The sequence below is a fragment of the Argopecten irradians genome, chromosome 2 (assembly GCF_041381155.1).
Source record: "Argopecten irradians isolate NY chromosome 2, Ai_NY, whole genome shotgun sequence".
NCBI classification, from domain to species: Eukaryota; Metazoa; Mollusca; class Bivalvia; order Pectinida; family Pectinidae; genus Argopecten; species Argopecten irradians.
This window is the reverse complement of record NC_091135.1, coordinates 46,724,643-46,744,947: the sequence shown is the minus strand read 5'-3', so window position 1 is coordinate 46,744,947 and position 20,305 is coordinate 46,724,643. Positions and strand designations below refer to the sequence as shown.

The window sequence follows — 20,305 nt, the reverse complement described above, 5'->3', positions numbered from 1 at the left end:
TCGGATATCGGATATCGGGAATTCTAATTCTGATAACGGAAATTCTAATTCTGATATCAGAAATCCTAATTCATTTATCGGAAATTCTAATTCCGTTATCGGAAATTCTATTTTTGATATCAGGAATAGAAAACAATTTTCCATATCAGAAATTCTAATTCTGATATGGGAAATTCTATTTCCGATATTAGAATTGGAATTCAATTTCCGATATCGGTCATAGAATTTCCGATATGGGATATTATATTCCCCATATTGGAAATAGATTTTGGAATAATAAATTTGGAATAAAAAGTAACTTGGCTTGCTCTATTAATTCCGATATCGGAATTAAAATGTCCGATATCGGAATTGAAATGTCCGATATCGGAATTCTAATTCTGATATCGGAAATCCTAATTCCGTTACCGGCAATTCTAATTCCGATATCGCAAATTCTTATTCCATTGTGGGAAATTCTATTTTTGATATTAGGAATTATAAAACAATTTTTTCATATCAGAAATTCTAATAGAATTTCCGATATCAGGAAATAGAATTTCCGATATCGGGAAATAGAATTCCCCAAATTGGCATAGATTTTTCGATATCGGAAATTCGTAATAAAGAGTAACTTGGCTTGAGGGAAGTTACTTTTTATTCTATTAATTCCGAATTAATATATTCGATATCGGAATTAAATTTCTGATATCGGATATCGGGAATTAAAACTCCAATCCAGGAATTTCGAATTCTGATATCGGAAATCTAAAGTCTAACGTTAAGCCCTCCACCTCTGGGATGCGGGTTCGAATCCCATGTGGGGCAGTTGCCAGGTACTGACCGCTGGACGGTGGTTTTTCTCCGGGTACCCGGACTTTCCTCCACCAACAAACCTGGCACGTCCTTACATGACCCTGGCTGTTAATAGGACGTAAAAATAAACAAACCAAAGTAAACCAAACCGTTATCGCTAATTGCAATTACGATATCGGAATATGGGAAATTCTATTTTTGATATCAGGAATTAGAATTAGAATTTCCGATATCAGAAATCAAAAGTAATTTCCGATATCAGAAATAGAATTTCTGTTATGGGAAATCAGAGATTTAAATATAATTACTATTTAAATCTCTGATAAATATAATTACTATTTAAATCTCTGATAATATGATAAGCAAATGTACATGTATCTCTACTCAGTAGACGTTTACACAATTTACTATAAATAATCTAACTGTTGATATTGCATTTTTGTGGCAGATGTTTTTTCTGATTATTTTTCTGGTGTCTAAGAAGTGAATAAAAATATGACTACTGTACAGTATAGGCCTACGTCGCGTGTTTTTTAAGTACATACCACTTTGTACTTTTTCCGGAATAATCCATCCGGCAATATTAGGTTAGTCATACTAAAATCATGGTCTCAATTATGCTTGACTAGCTCTCCGTCCAGGGAAAGCATTTTAAAGACTGTGATATGATAGAAGTTTCGGAGATTCTTGAAAAAACTCCTCGACAGGTATTGTTGAAGTTAAAAATCTTTAAATAAGGAAGCAGATAGATGCATGTACATGTTTATAATGCACATTTTGACAAATATATACATAGAAATATCTATGCTAAATATGAATGTTAAATGAAATTCTAATATATATTGCTAGACACAAAACATCCATCAATGGTGTTGAAGAATAGCATTTAATAAAAATCAATAATCGGACTACAAGTTTAAACAGTTTTAATGTCGTTCTGAGGTTATTATCCTAAATATATTCACATTTTTACACGTAGCTGCGCTCTTCTAAGGCTTTGCCTTAAATTCATATTACAAACGCCTGTGGCTCATTGGTTGAGAAAGCCACAGTTCGATCCCTAGCGGAGACGTCCTCGGATATAACCAGGGGTTACAATCACTGTCGTTATGTTTTGGTTTGTTTAGTTTTACGTCCTATTAACAGCCAGGGTCATGTAAGGACGTGCCAGGTTTGTTTGGTGGAGGAAAGCCGGAGTACCCGGAGAAAAACCACCGGCCAGCGGTCAGTACCTGGCAACTACCCCACATGGGGATTTCGAAACCTGCATCCCAGAGGTGGAGGGCTTGTGTAATATGTCGGGACGTGTTATATGTACTTAACCATACATCAAAATGTGAAATGACATGGGTTTTCATTTCCTTTTGCTATTCATAGTTTTTTACGGCCTCTTCTAAGGCTTTGCCTTAAATTCATATTACAAACGCCTGTGGCTCATTGGTTGAGAAAGCCACAGTTCGATCCCTAGCGGAGACGTCCTCGATATACCAGGGGTTACAATCACTGTCGTTATGTACATGGCGTAGCAAAACTGCAGACAGTTCAGATAAAAAAGACCCTGACACATTAAGCTCTAATAATATGATATGACTGAAGGCAAGGCCTGAAAGAGCGCAGCCAGATGTTTCAGTAAACCATTAATTATGCAATGTTAAAAAGTCCAATTTATGGAAATAATGGAGCCAAATTTTCTGTTTATTTTTTTCTTCATATATTCACACCCTGTCCTTATCCCCAAACCTCTATTTGAGAAGGAAATCCACATTTTATTTCCATAACAGATATTCCGTTTTTAGTCAGTTGATTATATTGAAAGTGGTCTATCACTTGAACGCTTGCAATCAAAGAGCAATAGCACCGAGCTTCTGCCAGATGAAGATTATGTTTTTCGGATCATATAAGCATTTGAACCGCTTGATTAAATAATGAGCTGACTTCAAAGCATTGCATTCACGCTGATAGGATTTTTTACAGTGGGTAAAACAATGACGGCCGCAAACTAAAGCTGTCAGTGTGTTGGATTGAATTTGAAAGATTATGTTTTTTCTTATATTCTAATGTATGTGTTACCTTAGAAGTGCTTCTCCCTTCGTTCCCTTTGGGCACGAAGGGCTGCGCCCTTATAATCAGAAATTTTCCGATTTCATAGTAGTAGTCTTATTATATATCTTAATATTACAATAGGCAAAATGCTTTGCGAGCTGTGCTCTGTTTAAAAAACAACACTGTTAAAAACACTTCTCATGCCGCTGAATAAAAAATGCCAATAATCATCATCATCGATGATCGGCATCACATCAAAGAAGAAGAATATGGAGAAAGTGACGCCAAACATTAAAAGCCACACAGTCAACCACAAATATCCTACTGTTATTCAATTATTTTGATTGTACATGAAAGGACCAAACTATATACAAACTAACTGTAACCCGTGCTATCTGCACACAGAGCCTTTAGTTTTGCTATGAGATATTCAGGGGGTAGATATAATAACAATGTTAATAGTAAACCCTGGAGTATCAACGGAGACAGTGATTACACCGGTATGCCTTCAGTTTTGCTATGAGATATTCAGGGGGTAGATATAATAACAATGTTAGTAGTAAACCCTGGTGTATCAACGGAGACAGTGATTACACCGGTATGCCTTGAGTTTTGCTATGAGATATTCAGGGGGTAGATATAATAACAATGTTAATAGTAAACCCTGGAGTATCAACAGTGATTACACCGGTATGCCTTCAGTTTTACTATGAGATATTCAGGGGGTAGATATAATAACAATGTTAATAGTAAACCCTGGAGTATCAACGGAGACAGTGATTACACCGGTATGCCTTCAGTTTTGCTATGAGATATTCAGGGGATTTAGATATGATAACAATGTTAATAGTAAACCCTGGAGTAAACCGGTATCAACGGAGACAGTGATTACACGGTATGCCTTCAGTTTTGCTATGAGATATTCAGGGGGTAGATATAATAACAATGTTAATAGTAAACCCTGGAGTATCAACGGAGACAGTGATTACACCGGTATGCCTTCAGTTTTGCTATGAGATATTCAGGGGGTAGATATAATAACAATGTTAATAGTAAACCCTGGAGTATCAACGGAGACAGTGATTACACCGGTATGCCTTCAGTTTTACTATGAGATATTCAGGGGGTAGATATAATAACAATGTTAATAGTAAACCCTGGAGTATCAACGGAGACAGTGATTACACCGGTATGCCTTCAGTTTTGCTATGAGATATTCAGGGGGTAGATATAATAACAATGTTAATAGTAAACCCTGGTGTATCAACGGAGACAGTGATTACACCGGTATGCCTTCAGTTTTGCTATGAGATATTCAGGGGGTAGATATAATAACAATGTTAATAGTAAACCCTGGAGTATCAACGGAGACAGTGATTACACCGGTATGCCTTCAGTTTTGCTATGAGATATTCAGGGGGTAGATATAATAACAATGTTAATAGTAAACCCTGGAGTATCAACGGAGACAGTGATTACACCGGTATGCCTTCAGTTTTACTATGAGATATTCAGGGGGTAGATATAATAACAATGTTAATAGTAAACCCTGGAGTATCAACGGAGACAGTGATTACACCGGTATGCCTTCAGTTTTGCTATGAGATATTCAGGGGGTAGATATAATAACAATGTTAATAGTAAACCCTGGAGTATCAACGGAGACAGTGATTACACCGGTATGCCTTTAGTTTTGCTATGAGATATTCAGGGGGTAGATATAATAACAATGTTAATAGTAAACCCTGGTGTATCAACGGAGCCAGTGATTACACCGGTATGCCTTTAGTTTTGCTATGAGATATTCAGGGGGTAGATATAATAACAATGTTTATAGTAAACCCTGGAGTATCAACAGTGATTACACCGGTATGCCTTCAGTTTTGCTATGAGATATTCAGGGGATAGATATAATAACAATGTTAATAGTAAACCCTGGTGTATCAACGGAGCCAGTGATTACACCGGTATGCCTTTAGTTTTGCTATGAGATATTCAGGGGGTAGATATAATAACAATGTTAATAGTAAACCCTGGAGTATCAACAGTGATTACACCGGTATGCCTTCAGTTTTGCTATGAGATATTCAGGGGATAGATATAATAACAATGTTAATAGTAAACCCTGGAGTATCAACAGTGATTACACCGGTATGCCTTCAGTTTTGCTATGAGATATTCAGGGGGTAGATATAATAACAATGTTAATAGTAAACCCTGGAGTATCAACAGTGATTACACCGGTATGCTTATATATGTAAATCCTGTGCTCTGTTACAATTGTGTTTAATAAATTGTATTGATCAACAGTCCCTGAGGTAACACATATTGAAGAAGTACAAAGTAAATATGACATAAACAATTAAGAATTTGTTGACTATATATGTATAACTTATAAATGTTTCATGTCTCATACATCTTTATTACAGGGAAATCTACATGTAATAAATTGGTTGTAAATACACATGATGGAGGAGCGAGTCCCATTTCAAGAGATTGAGGTGCCAGGCTTCCAGGGTGGTTTGATGAGGACGCTGTATGAACTGTGGCACCAGGGTCAGCTTTGTGATGCTGTGATTCACACTGCAAATGGTAGCATAGAGGCCCATAGAGCACTGTTGTGTGCTGCTAGTCCATACCTACATAGTATAGAGGTCAGCAACTTACAACAACAGAGGGTGTCCCACTACCATCTACCTATGACTCGACTGGAGGATATCACCATTTTACTCCAACTGTTTTACACAGGAAGGTTTACTGTGTCTTCACAAAATGTGGAGGAAATCATGCAGTTGTGTATGTTTCTAAAAATTGGAGAGGCAGTTCAATTATGTCAGATGTTTATCAATGGATGGCTACCAAATAAACAGCAAGCTGATGTGAATCTTCATGAAAATTTGTTTTCACATCAGGATAAACTAGGTGTAAGTGATGGATTGTTGAAGGGAAATGTTCCTGTTGGTATTAGTATTTCAGAATACACTCACCATGTTTCTAATACAGGTGGCAGTCTTCAAGATAACTTTAGTCAAAACCAGCTTAATATGCACCCAGAACAAAATTTTGTAATTGGTGAAAGAAGTCAAGGGGAGGTAACAAGCATGGTAACAAGAATTGAAATGTGTGCATGTAAGGAAAATCATACTAATGGTGCTTTTCATGAGGTTCAACAGTCAATGGGTACGAGTTCTCCAAAATTAACAGTTCTTCGGGATGCACAGAGGCGAAGTCATATTAATGAGGGGTTAGAAACTAGGGTGTCATTAGGTGGCTCAGGACCAAGGAGAATTCCTGATGATCATGTTGAGGATGCTGAGGGAATTCCTTCCAGTCTATCATCAGGTGATGCAGACAATTTGTCTAATCCATCCTCTATAGATACTCATGAGTGTGTAAACTCTGTTACTAGTAATAATGAAAAAGTGATAGACAATGATACAGGACATTCTCAAACCTCAACAAATACTGATGGACCTTGTTTAAACATTGAAGAATCTGATACCTCTACATTACATAAAAATTCTTATGATTCCGATGATCAAAGTAGAGACACTTTGCCGAATTATAATCTCCACTGTCATTCAAAATCTTCAACTCTTTCTACATCAAAATATGGACTAATATATGAAAATGAAGAAAAAGGATATGTTGTAGGGAAGGAAGATGTCGAAAAGAACCCTGACTCTATTGTTCAAATTAATGATGATAGAAATGTGGAGAAAGTGAATGATAAAAAGAAAGCAGTACGTTCATTTTCACTTCGTTCAGATTCAACAACTAAACCTGTTGTGGAAATCACAAAGAGAAAATGTGCCAAAAAACGAAAATTGGAACTCTCTGGAGATAAAAAGAAACAAAAAGTATCTGAACCCAACAGACACAAGACAAGACTTTTAATAAAGTCTCGTGAAATAGTAACTAGAACTAAAATAAAGAAGGATGGCAAGGCCTCTAAAGATAAAGATCAGACGATATGGACATGTGCATTTTGTAAATTAGTGTTTAAATCAAAATGGGAACGTGCCAAACACAGATACCAGGTTCACAAACCAGAAAGTTATAAATGTGTCGTTTGTAAAGCAATATTTTCCACACCATCTGAACTCAAGGGCCACAAGGAGCATGCCCATCCTGAACGGATCCGATGTTTGAAATGCGAGGATCGTCCCACATTTTCTACCATTAGTGAGCTGGAGAATCACCGTAAAAACCAACACGTTCGGGATCAGACTATTAGATGTAGAATCTGTAGGGAAATATTCGAAACAAAAGAAGCTAAAAATGAACATGTTAAAAAAGTTCATCCATCTGGAAAGAATTGTCCAGAGTGCAATACCAAGTTTGAAAACTGGAAACATCTTGTAGATCATCGTAATCACAAACACAACATTCCATTTGAGGCCAACAAATATGAAATCTTCAACTGTGATAACGAGGTAAGTTTAAGTAGTACTGATATGATATTTCCATTGCAGGTATATTAAATATCAGTTGAGCAGTTTAGGCCAAAAGAGGTAAAAATTACTGTCCAACTAATATCTATTTATGCCATGGCGAGGCGTCCATCTTCTGTCCGTCTGTCAACATTTCCTTAAATCACTACTAGTTGTAGAGTTTTGTATGGGCTGTAACAAAATTTGACCAGGCACATCCCTGGGGAAAGAGGGACAGAATTTGTTTAAATCTTGGCTCTATGCCCCTGGGGTAGGAGGGAAGGAGTCCAATAGGGAAATTAGAGGTGAATCTTTAAAATCCTTGAGGAAAGAAATAATGACCCTATATTCAGAAAATTACTTGGCAAAACAAACAAGGTAAATGATACAGGCCCTCTGGAACTTGTTCAGTGTTACATTACTTTTAAGCCCACCATCAACAGATGGTGGGCTATTCAAATCGCTTTTTGTCCGTGGTCCATGGTCCGTCCGTCCGTTAACAATTCTTGTTATCGCTATTTCTCAGAAAGTACTGAAGAGATCTGTCTCAAATTTCATATGTAGGTTCCCCTAGGGACCTAGTTGTGCATATTGCGTTATGGGACCGATCGGTCAACAAGATGGCCACCAGGCAGCCATCTTGGATTTTGATATTCAAAGTTTGTTATCGCTATATCTCCGAAAGCACTGAAGGGATCTGTCTTAAATTTCATATGTAGGTTCCCCTAGGGCCATAGTTGTGCATAATGCATTTTGGGACCAATCGGTCAACAAGATGGCCGCCAGGCAGCCATCTTGGATTTTGATAGTTAAAGTTTGTTATCGTTATATCTCAGAAAATACTGAAGGGAACTTTCTCAAATTTCATATGTAGGTTCCCCTAGGGACTTAGTTGTGCATATTGCGTTTTGGGACCGATCGGTCAACAAGATGGCCACCAGGCAGCCATCTTGGATTTTGATATTCAAAGTTTGTTATCGTTATTTCTAAGAAAGTACTGAAGGGATCTGTCTCAAATTTCATATCTAGGTTTTTCTAGGGCCCTCGTTGTGCATATTGCATTTTGGGACCAATCGGTCAACAAGCAGTCATCTTGAATTTTGATATTTAAAGTTTGTTATCGCTATTTCTCACATCTGTCTCAAATTTCATATGTATGTTTCCCTAGGGCCCTAGTTGTACATATTGCGTTTTTGGACTGATCTGTTAACAAGGTGGCCGCCAGGCAGCCATCTTGGATTTTGATATTTTAAGTTTGTTATCGCTATTTCTCAGAAAGTAATGAAGAGACAAATTGGTCAACAAGATGGCCGCCAGGCCGCCATCTTTGATTTTGATAGTTGAAGTTTGTTACTGCTATTTCTCAGAAAGTACTGAAGCGATTTGTCTCAAAATTTAGGTGTAGTATGTTTGAAAAAGTTTGAAAAGTAGAGAAAAGATCTATCTTTCCATTGTCAGACATAGATCATTCTTAGGTGGGCGCCAAGATCCCTCTGTTTAAAATTAAACTTTCAAAGAATTGATATAACTTATTTTGAAGACTGCATATTTTAAAGATGCTCCACTGCGGATAGAGCATAAACAATATTTGGCATTTGAACAATAATTGGTGTTTAATCGTGTATATATAGGCATCGCGAAATTTGCCGTTCCGACGGACATGTCCAGCAAAATTCGACTAGGACCGCCTATTTTAAAATCCGGTCCGGACCGACCGTCAGGCAATTATTGAGTACTGGAAGTTGCTAGAAATGGTGTCTCTGAAATATTATGCAGGTGCCGAACCTGGCAAATATGTAAACTGCATAAGATAAATTAGATAATCATGAAAACAGCTGCCCGGATACTTATTGCAGGAAGTTATTTTTACTTCCAAACTTCACATTAATGTTCAGTCCAGCAAAATCTTGTTCGGTCTGGCTTACTCACAGTCCTTGCTGGTCCGAATGTCCGGCCATTTTTTTTTAACTTTCGCGATGTCTGATATGTCTTATTAACACAAAATAATATGATCTCTTGTTTTTTCTTTTGGTGCATGCACAATTAGTACTGTACTTCACTCCATATATATAGGACATAGTGCACATGGCACAGAATTTTTTAGGGACGCAATTAATTATTTTAAATATTGTTGTCTTGAAGTAAAAATAGAAGCTCAAGCTTTTCAATGGTGGTAATGGTGTAAAGTAAGTAACTTTTGTAACTGAAGAAAAAAACTAATTTGTCTGCTTCTGTTTTTGATAGAGAAAAATTATCATTTATCAGTGGTGGAGCACCTTTAAATGTAATTAATTTGTTGTGTATATATCTCTTATTCTGGGCATCTTTGTATAAAGGCTGCTTTTCGGAATTTCTTCATTTGTCGTTATACATGCATTTGATTTGATCTGTTTGTTACTGATGGGAAATCAAAAATATTCAATATTCTTGTATACTAGTGAAGTGGAAATGATATAACATTGATTAACTTAGCTCAATATTAAATCCCTATTATCTTTGATAGAATTGTGACTACCAGACTGTGGATAAGTACCGTTTTGTGTGCCACAAGCGAGACGTCCATTGTGGAGATCGAACTCATACCTGTCATACTTGCAACTCAACATTTAAGAGCCAGCGTGCCCTAAAGTCCCACCAGGAGGTTCATCTGGACCGTGAACAGAGGAATGGTTCTCAGTGCGATCAATGTGGCAAAAAGTTCCTTTCTGTGGCCTACCTCAAGGTAAAGTTCATCTCTGTGGCCTACCTCAAGGTAAAGTTCCTCTCTGTGGCCTACCTCAAGGTAAAGTTCCTCTATGTGGCCTACCTCAATGTAAAGTTCTTCTCTGTGGCCTACCTCAAGGTAAAGTTCCTCTCTGTGGCCTACCTCAAGGTAAAGTTCCTCTCTGTGGCCTACCTCAAGGTAAAGTTCCTATCTATTGCCCACTTCAAGGTAAATTTCTTCCATGTGGCCTACCTCAATGTAAAGTTCTTCTCTGTGGCCTACCTCAATGTAAAGTTCTTCTCTGTGGCCTACCTCAAGGTAAAGTTCCTCTCTGTGGCCTACCTCAAGGTAAAGTTCTTCTCTGTGGCCTACCTCAAGGTAAAGTTCCTCTCTGTGGCCTACCTCAAGGTAAAGTTCCTCTCTGTGGCCTACCTCAAGGTAAAGTTCCTATCTATTGCCCACTTCAAGGTAAATTTCTTCCATGTGGCCTACCTCAAGGTAAAGTTCCTCTCTGTGGCCTACCTCAAGGTTAAGTCCTCTATGTGGCCTACCTCAATGTAAAGTTCTTCTCTGTGGCCTAACTCAATGTAAAGTTACTCCCTGTGGCCTACCTCAATGTAAAGTTCTTCTCTGTGGCCTACCTCAAGGTAAAGTTCCTCTCTGTGGCCTACCTCAATGTAAAGTTCTTCTCTGTGGCCTGCCTCAAAGTAAAGTTACTCTCTGTGGCCTACCTCAAGGTAAAGTTCCTCTCTTTGGCCTACCTCAAGGTAAAGTTCCTCTCTGTGACCTACCTCAAGGTAAAGTTCCTCTCTGTGGCCTTCCCCAAGGTAAAGTTTCTCTCTGTGGCCTACCTCAAGGTAAAGTTCCTCTATGTGGCCTATCTCAAGGTAAAGTTCTTCTCTGTGGCCTACCTCAATGTGAAGATCCTCTCTGTGGCCTACCTCGAGGTAAAGTTCCTCTCTGTGGCCTACCTCAAGATAAAGTTCCTCTTTGTGGCTTACCTCAAGGTAAGGTTCCTCCATGTGGCCTTCTTCAAGGTAAAGTTCCTCTCTGTGGCCTATCTCACGGTAAAGATTCTCTCTGTGGCCTTCCTCAAGGTAAAGTTCTTCTCTGTGGCCTATCTCACGGTAAAGATTCTCTCTGTGGCCTACCTCAAGGTAAAATTCCTCTCTGTGGCCTACCTCAAGGTAAAATTCCTCTCTGTGGCCTACCTCAAGGTAAAATTCCTCTATGTGGCCTACCTCAATGTAAAGTTCTTCCATGTGGCCTACCATAAGGTAAAGTTCCTCCATGTGGCCTACTTCAAGGTAAAGTTCCTCTATGTGGCCTACCTCAAGGTAGAGTTCTTCCATGTGGCCTACCATAAGTTAAAAATCCACCATGTGGCCTACTTCAAGGTAAAGTTCCTCTCTGTGGCCTAGCTCAAGGTAAAGTTCCTCTCTGTGGCCTACCTCAATGTGAAGTTCCTCTCTGTGGTCTACCTCAAGGTAGAGTTCCTCTATGTGGCCTACCTCAATGTAAAGTTCTTCTCTATGGCCTACCTCAATGTAAAGTTCCTCTATGTGGCCTACCTCAATGTAAAGTTCTTCTCTGTGGCCTACCTCAAAGTAAAATTCCTCTATGTGGCCTACCTCAATGTAAAGTTCTTCTCTGTGGCCTACCTCAAAGTAAAATTCTTCTCTGTGGCCTACCTCAAGGTAAAGTTCCTCTATGTGGCCTATCTCAAGGTAAAGTTCTTCTCTGTGGCCTACCTCAATGTGAAGTTCCTCTCTTTGGCCTACCTCAAGGTAAAATTCCTCTCTGTGGCCTACCTCAAGATAAAGTTCCTCTATGTGGCCTACCTCAAGGTAGAGTTCTTCCATGTGGCCTACCATAAGGTAAAGTTCCTCCATGTGGCCTTCTTCAAGGTAAAGTTCCTCTCTGTGGCCTACCTCAATGTGAAGTTCCTCTCTGTGGCCTACCTCAAGGTAAAGTTCCTCTCTGTGGCCTACCTCAAGGTAAAGTTCCTCTCTGTGGCCTTTCTCAAGGTAAAGTTCCTTACTGTAGTCTACTTCAAGTGAAAGTGGAGTTACCTTATTAGGTATAAATATCAAATTATAATGGAAAAAGATCAACCATATTCGCTGTAATTAGCACCCAAGGTGCTTGAATAATTGAAACAAAGGGGGACGCTTATTAATGTACCAAAATGTAAGCTGTGTACAAAAAAAAAATCAGTCTTATTTTTACAATCTTTCTGTACTCATGTCTCATGGTACATACATGTCTCATGGTACATACATGTCTCATGGTACATAAATCTTTTACAGTAAACATACATATGCCTTTTATCCTATGAGACACATTATTATGTCGTAATTCACATGTAAAAGACTCACAAGATCATGTTATATGGGATGCAATGCTGATGTTAGATGCATCAAATGTAAAACATTGTCAAATTCATGAGATGAAGGCATTCATACAACTTCATCTCTTTTTCAGAAAAAAGGAGGGGCGTTTATAGGGGGAGGGACGCTTATTACGACAAATACGGTAAATGTAAAATATCAAAAATATAAAATTTGTATACATTTATTAATTACAGTGTATCAATACTGTGCTATTATACTTGCAGACTCACATTGACACTATGCACAGTACAGAGAAGAAGACAATAAAGAAGCAGTATTTATGTCACCTGTGTCCTAATAGTTTCCGAGACAAACACTTTTTCCACAGCCATATGTTGCGAGCTCATGATGTTGCGCCCCCTGCTGATCTTAAACTGTAAGTAACCATGGTATTTTTTGGTGATCTGACTTATATAGTCTATTTTGAGTTACATTCTATGAATAAAAATCCAAGAAATAATAACCTATGTATGTTTTATTTTAAATATAGGTGATATTTTCAGTCGTTAATCCGACCAAAAATATGTCTGGTTGTAGGGAAGATTTTTAAAGTTTTTCCAAATAATTTTGAATTAATGATCAGATTGAAATAAATTCCAATGAAATATCATTATGTAACATTTTGTAAGCAGTGTTTTGGGGATTCGTTACTTTATTGTAAACATGTCATTAATTCTGGTTTCTCTGAGCACACTCTTTACTAATGTGTTCTGCTCTATTTCAGACACAGATGTACACACTGTGATTTTTTCACAGTTCAGAAATCTCACCTGAGGAAGCACATGAGGCACCATTCTGTGGGTAAGGATGTAAAAGGTGATAACCTAGCTGTCAAAACTGGTCTAATTCAGATCCCTGGCTATTTAATACCGGTATATTTTGATGCCACATGTGGTCCAATATTGTTACACAAAACTTAGATAGTTTTGCATTGGTCTTAGTAGAATACAACTAGGCACTGTGCAGTGGACATTATTCTGTTGTTGACTGGGATTGGGCTGAAGGTGAGGGCAACAGTTTGTTTGAGAGTCCAACAAATCATCTGTTGCCCGAAAACCCAGTGGATAACTGTTTTGTTATACCCATTGACTCCAAACAATGCATTGACGTCACAAATTGTAGGTGTGACGTCACTCCGGTCAAACAGCACATTTTAACTGTCGATTTTAACAGTTCTTTGGACCGCTCGACGGAATAGTTCATTTGTTGTCATTTTTGTCAATAGAGTTTATATAGAAATGATTGTATAGGGGTATAACAATGTATCATGAACTTTTTTGATATTTTGTTTTTTCATAAATTGATAATTTACATGATTTTAGGAGCTAAAGAATATGAATGTAACACTTGCGGAAAGAAGTTTTTGACAGAAGATTGTTTGGGACGACACATACAAAGGCATCGTAAGTACTGCACATGGCTACAATTATGATGTTGCCATTTCTTTATTTACTGTAAATATTTAGCAATTTTACTTGAAATGTAGTGCATTTACTAACTAATTGTAATACAGTACATTCCGGAAATAGTATTATCCCAATCTCTGTTATAAGCCCCTTGCTCAATGATACAAAGACTCAATAAAAGTAGCTCTATAATGACGGTCATGCTGGTTAGCTGCGTTGTTGATGTCCGGTGAGGTACTGTGGTAATTACAGTCAAACCTCGATGATTCGAACTCAGATGAATCAAATTTCTCGCTGTATCGAACTTTTTGTCTGGTCCCGAATTTCTTCACTATATAACATTACTAACTAACACATGTATGAATCAAAGTTTTATGAATCAGAGTTCTTGATGTATCGAAACTTTTTCATGGACCATTTGTTATAGAATCATGGGTAACTGACACTCGATGATTTGAATAAAAATTTACCTGTACCTATCAGGTGGCATGCTGTCACACCTAGCTGTTTCGTGACCGCCCTTCACCGGACAATAGGGATTATGACAGCTTGTGTTGCTTGCTTGATATCATCAAGATAATTAATATCACTGATCAGGCCTATACCCAGTGCTTTGTTTTTACAAGCTGCGTTATTAAATCAGTAGTACGGCAAAGATGCAGTTAGTTTTTTTTGATGTTCGCCGCCGCCATTGTTAGCAGTTTGTAGAATTTACGGAACGGTAAATAGCGAGCCACATTGTTAGTAACTCATACTCAAAACTGTTACATTGCAAAACTTGGCATAAATACTGGAGCAAATCGATCATTCTAAATCTAAATCGAAGTATTTTGTAGGGCCGTTTTTGATTATGCGGTTTGACTGGTTGGACCTAGTTGTTCGTTTATGAATTAAAGACGGACCTGATGATTTTATATTGTTTTTAGACGAGCCTTGACAAAGCCCTCACAGGTCTGTATTAAAAACTGCAGGTCCGTCAGACCGTCAATGACTTTTACAAACGGTCGAACCGGTTGTTCCGAATAAATGAAAACGGCCTAGGTGTTGTAGCGCTTTCGGTTCCTCCTTTTTAGTTTCGTTTTCACAACGTGTTTTCGTTTTAATATTCATTCCGTAATATTAAACATCGCTTAAATAGTCACCAAACAAACACATGTACATGAATTAGGCCTAGTACACGTAAGTCTTGTTCATAATATACATATGTATTGCTAACAATAGTAATTATTGTGATTAATTGCATACTTCGTTTTTATTTTGTTTTGCTTGTGGTAAATACAATGATTATAAAGTTTACGGAACGGAGATGACATGTACACAACTACCACAGTTGGTCATGGTAAAAAAAGCATCGGTCTAATTTCAACCAGGACTAATTCAAAGTCTTGAAGTTTCGAAGTTTTTCTGATGGTCCCTTGAACTTCGATACATCGAGGTTTGTCTGTATGTACACCACAGTTAACATGTATATTGATATTTTCTAAATAACTTTTGTGAGGATATAAAAAGTGTTGGCTACGCAAAACTTTAGCATAGAATTAAAGGAAAAACGCGAATGCAAAACATTAACATTTTATGTAAATATATAAATACTACCTTGTGAAAAACAAGTTATTTCAGAAGCAAGATTCCACACCAGGCATACTAATGCTAAATACATGTGGTACATTTGCTGCTAATTGATAATTCATAAAAAATAATCTCGGCTCCATCATGTCATCTGTCCTGCTGCTGAAGTTAAATGAAATAAAATATTATTATTATTAATATCCCACTCCATATTGTTTTTGTACTTTTCCAGAAATGAAGGATGAGTTTTGCCCTATTCCAGGATGTGGCTATTCCACTAAGTACAAAAATAATCTGAAGAATCACATCGCTCGCATACACACTCAGAAGGTATGGGCATTATACAAAGTCTGAAGACACCACAGTGCTTTTTAAAAATGACGTATTGATATACATGTATCAGCTGTATTTGAATTTGTTGTGTTTTACCGGTAGACATTATTTCATTATCCAGAACATTGATTTGAAGTTATAATTTAGTGATATTATAAATTCCTGTGGTCAAGGTCACCCATGTCATACCCAAATGTAATTGTTTTAATTAAAAGTTTTGTTTTCTATACAGGATCTGAAGCCGTTCCTTTGTCCCTACTGTGAATACAGATGTAAGGAGAAAGGTAACCTTAACAAACACATCACAGGCAAGCACAAGATGGAGGTTGTGACTGTCGCAAAGCTCAGGAAGAACGCTATAAAAACAGGAACTGGCTATCCAAACTTTGTCACATCATCTCACTCCAATGCTGCAGCGGCCTACTCTGATGAAGAAAATGTGGGAACTCAAATGAATCTAGAAACAAATGTGCTGTCTTCTTGTCATCAGTATCCAATGGACTATGGTATGCAGGTATACAATGGCACTATGTGAATAAAAGTTCAGGTCTATGGTCTATAGTGCTGTCATTACAACAGAATAACATTAAGTAGGGAATATCTTGTCAACCTTGGATCCTGGACCAGTGACTTAATCCTTCAGCATGATTTCCAATCAACAATCATAATTAACGTTAAGTGTTTATAGTGGGGAATCTTAAGTTGTTTTCATGGTCTCAATGAAGACGCCAATACAAAAACAACGAAATATATTTCATAAGGTTATTTTTGTAATGATTGTTCAATAGATTAACCTCAAATATTTTGACCCATAGTGTGATCTGAAAACATTTTAACCATACAAAAGTATCATTTCATAGTATATTGTAGTGTACTGACATTGCCTCAGAGAAGGAAAAAGTAAAACCTTCAAAACTGGTGCTTTAAATACCTGGTATATTAATATCTGTGCATACAAATGCTAGATATAAACAATAATGAGATTTAATTAAAGACTTATTCATGTTTATAGAACATATACACGGTAGGTGTATTTTTCTGTTAATGATGTTTTATTTTATATGTTGATAGTTGATCTCAGGTGTTATCTAGTCATATTCCTTGACTCAAAGCTTTTTTAACTGAATACCATATGGTAGTGTGAAGATTTTAACTGTGACATTATTGCTTATGATGAACATGTTTGCATTTGTATGTGGAATAGTTATTCACAGAAATACAATTATTAATCATATTGCTAATTATGAAAGAAACTCTTCTATTAAAAATTGAGTATGTGTACTGTTGTATTAGTGCTCTTAATATCTTTGGAATGTTTTCATATTTGACAAAAACTTGTATTTGTAATTTATACAATGTCAGAATTATTTATTCATTTTATATAATTAACCTCAAATTGAAACTTTATCTCTTCTGTACTTATTCGAGTTTTCCAAGATAATCAATGATTCCTTTTACTCCAAATGTTCTTTAAAAGGTGCTTGATAACATAAATAGGGTGCATGTTTAATTTTCAGACCATATGAAGAGTTGTGCTATTGGTGCTAGATATAGTATTTGCTGTACAATGTTTTGTATTTTAGACAACAATCAATATTATCAATTTACATGTATATAATGTTTGTAATATTACATCAAGGAACTGAGAGATGTGTGAAAGTAGGTGTAACCATGGTGAATACTAACTAGCCGCAATATGCCTCTCGATGTGAGAGAACTTCTCTTTATTGATCGAGTGATAGACTAGTAATCTATTGGTTGACCGTTTGATCCCTAGCAGAGGCAGTCATTTGATATACAAGTGTACATAAAATTATGGACTCTGTTACACTGGCAGCCATGTAGGAATTTGGGGGACGATGCTTGGCTTTGCTCCAAAAGCATTGCTAGAAAATCTAGGATGCATTATTTTCTGGAAGGGGAGTATGTAGCCCTGGTGAATACAAGAGAGAACTTCTCTTTAGCCTGAACAATAGAGCATCAGAATAGTAAGTCAGAGGTCCCTAGTTTGATACCTATCAAAAGCAGTGGTTAAACTTGTATGAAATTATGGGCTCTGTATCGTAAGTGTTAGTAGATTCAAAACAATAATGTTTCTGATATTATAATGAAGACTGTACCAGTAGGTTTTTAATGATGGCTAATAAAAGACCATTTAACACCTGTCTTTATAGTTGTTGTAAAAGTTGATATATTATGAACTTAATACGCCAGTATATTGGTAGTAAATTCCGGATCCGCATTATCCGGAATTGGTTCATTATATTACGCTCGCCTTGATGACGTCATTACAAGCTTTACAGTCTGCGTTTGTGTTGTGATTTGTCTTCCAACGTTTAGCCTAATATTGGCGTGGTGGCAGCGAGATTCTTACTCACACCTTTTCATCAGCAAACGGATGAACTTTTGAACTGTAAGAGACATTTAATCACAGCGTATAAACATTATACCCGGGTCGCAAGCGTGGTGTGTAACTGTGTAAGTCAATTCGCCCAACAAAAATGGCGAACCAAAATAGAGCACCAAAACAGTGGTGTCTGAGTAAAGTGGAGACAATAAACTCTTTTGAAAATTGGAGGCAAAACCTGGTGTACACGTTGTCACTCGATTCTAATTTTGCCCCATTTCTTGTTGAAGGCGTGCAATGGGAGAAAAAGACCAGAGACACTCATCATAGAGGTTTTGTTGACGACGATAATAATGTCCCCCAGGCACGGAGGAAAACACGTGCACAGAAAGTCAGTGCACTTGAAATGATGTTGGGTCAAATCGCGAATTTTTGTCCTATAATTTCACGAAGTACCATAGTGAAGAACTCAATTTCTCTCCCGTCAATCTGGCAGACAATTCGCTTGCACTTCGGATTTCAATCGACCGGGGCTCACTTTATCGATTTCGCGTCAATAACACTCGAAGCTAATGAAAGGCCGGAAGACCTGTTTCAGAGAATAACGGCGTTTATTGAGGACAATTTACTTCGTCGCGACATGGGAATCACTCATCACGGACAAGAAATCGCTGACGATGAAGAACTGTCTCCCACCATTGAAAACATGGCAGTCTTAACATGGCTTCGCCTAATAAACCCTGAACTTCCTCGTCTTGTTAAACAGCGATACGGTACCGAATTGAGAACACGAACTCTTGCATCAATTAAGCCGGAAATATCGCAGGCTTTAGATTCATTGTTAGATGAAATAAGAGCTAGCGACGATGCCAAAGTGATGAGAGCAGCGATATCGAACACTCGATCTCAAGGTCTCGCGTTTCCGCCCAAGCCCACCCCGCGTCCACGCGCTACCGTTTCATCGAAATCGTGCCCCCTCTGTAAGGAAGCAGGCCGGCCAAGCACACACTTCCTCAGTAAATGTACATTTTTACCCTTGAATGATCGAAAATACCTCGCTAAAGCGCGATGTGTTATGAATTTGGATGCTGACCAGAGTGACGAAGAAGACTCCGATTCTTCCAATACCGCGCGTGTCGAAGTTAGTGTGAATAGGGTACAAATCCGCCAATCACCGTATCTCGACGCCTTTTATGGACATCACACAGTTCGTTTAACGATTGACAGCGGCGCGACAGGCAACATGATTCATTCGTCAATAACTGCTAAGTTAGGCGTACATGTAAACAAGTCATCACATGTCGTGAGTCAGGCTGACGGTATCTCCGCATTACACGTTATCGGTGAAACGCGCTTCTCATTTCATCACAATGGTCATGATTTGTTTTTCGAAGGTCTTGTTGTGGACAATATCGCGACAGATGTTCTCGCGGGTATCCCGTTTATGGAGAAAAACGACATCTCTATCCGACCATCTCGACATGAAGTAGTCATAGGCGATAACTACGCGTACACGTATGGTTCCCAGCTACGAGGATCAAACCAACACATCGTACAGCGTGCACAAGTTCTTCGTGCTCCGGTCGCCACTACAACCACTGTATGGCCGGGCGAATTCCTTGAAGTGAAACTCCCTGACGATGTTGCGCCTTCTGATGAAACTTTCTCTATAGAGCCTCACCCCACGACTGATGAACCGTTTTCCTGGCCGCCACCGTCTCTTGTATCTAGCGTGGCAGGGACAATCAGAATACCCAACCTTACTACTGAACCTCAAACTGTTAAACGAAACGAGCACCTGTGCAAAATCCGATCAACATTTTGCCCCGAACCGCTCCCACCGTTAAGTGATATGAACATGTCAACCAAAACTCAAACTCAAAAAGCCGGAAACGTTAGGTATTCTGACAGTGTAAACCTAGACCCTGATAATATTCTGTCTGGAGATGTGAAATCCCGCTTTCAAGACTTGTTAGGTCAACACGATAGTGTCTTCAACCCTACCTTCTCTGGTTATAACGGCGCTGTTGGTCCATTGAAGGCTACGGTAAATATGGGCCCGGTACAACCCCCTCAGAGGAAGGGAAGACTGCCCCAATATAGTAAACACCAGTTGGATGAACTTCAAAATAAGTTTGACGAGCTCGAGGGTCTGGGCGTTTTTCGTCGCCCCGAGGATGTGAGCGTAAATGTAGAGTATGTGAATCCATCCTTCCTCGTAAAAAAGCCTAACGGTGGCTTTCGGTTAGTTACCGCGTTCGCCGACGTAGGACGGTACAGTA

The 20,305-nt window shown here is 38.2% G+C and overlaps 1 protein-coding gene across 2 annotated transcripts; it reads left to right on the top strand.

The window, feature by feature from the left end:
• Positions 1-1,408: 1,408 nt before the first annotated feature.
• Positions 1,409-19,076, top strand: LOC138315705 (uncharacterized). 2 transcript variants are annotated; one of them, XM_069256928.1, is made up of 8 exons: positions 1,409-1,502; positions 5,268-7,274; positions 9,775-9,993; positions 12,593-12,744; positions 13,093-13,169; positions 13,691-13,771; positions 15,576-15,673; positions 15,909-19,076. In XM_069256928.1, exons 2-8 carry the CDS (start codon positions 5,304-5,306, stop codon positions 16,209-16,211), a joined length of 2,901 nt encoding a protein of 966 aa, XP_069113029.1. In that variant the 5' UTR covers positions 1,409-1,502; positions 5,268-5,303; the 3' UTR covers positions 16,212-19,076. The 2 variants fall into 2 exon arrangements, with proteins under 2 accessions (XP_069113029.1, XP_069113028.1); XM_069256927.1 differs by having other exon boundaries at positions 13,093-13,184.
• The last annotated feature ends 1,229 nt before the right edge of the window (positions 19,077-20,305 follow it).

What these genes read in the sequence shown, in the direction of transcription:
- LOC138315705 (XM_069256927.1), top strand. Translation starts at nt 5,304, where the DNA reads ATGATGGAGGAGCGAGTCCCATTTCAAGAGATTGAGGTGCCAGGCTTC. An exon ending in CCCCCTGCTGATCTTAAACT is followed by an intron (nt 12,745 to 13,092) that starts GTAAGTAACCAT and finishes GCTCTATTTCAG; the next exon opens with ACACAGATGTACACACTGTG. An exon ending in TGTGGGTAAGGATGTAAAAG is followed by an intron (nt 13,185 to 13,690) that starts GTGATAACCTAG and finishes ACATGATTTTAG; the next exon opens with GAGCTAAAGAATATGAATGT.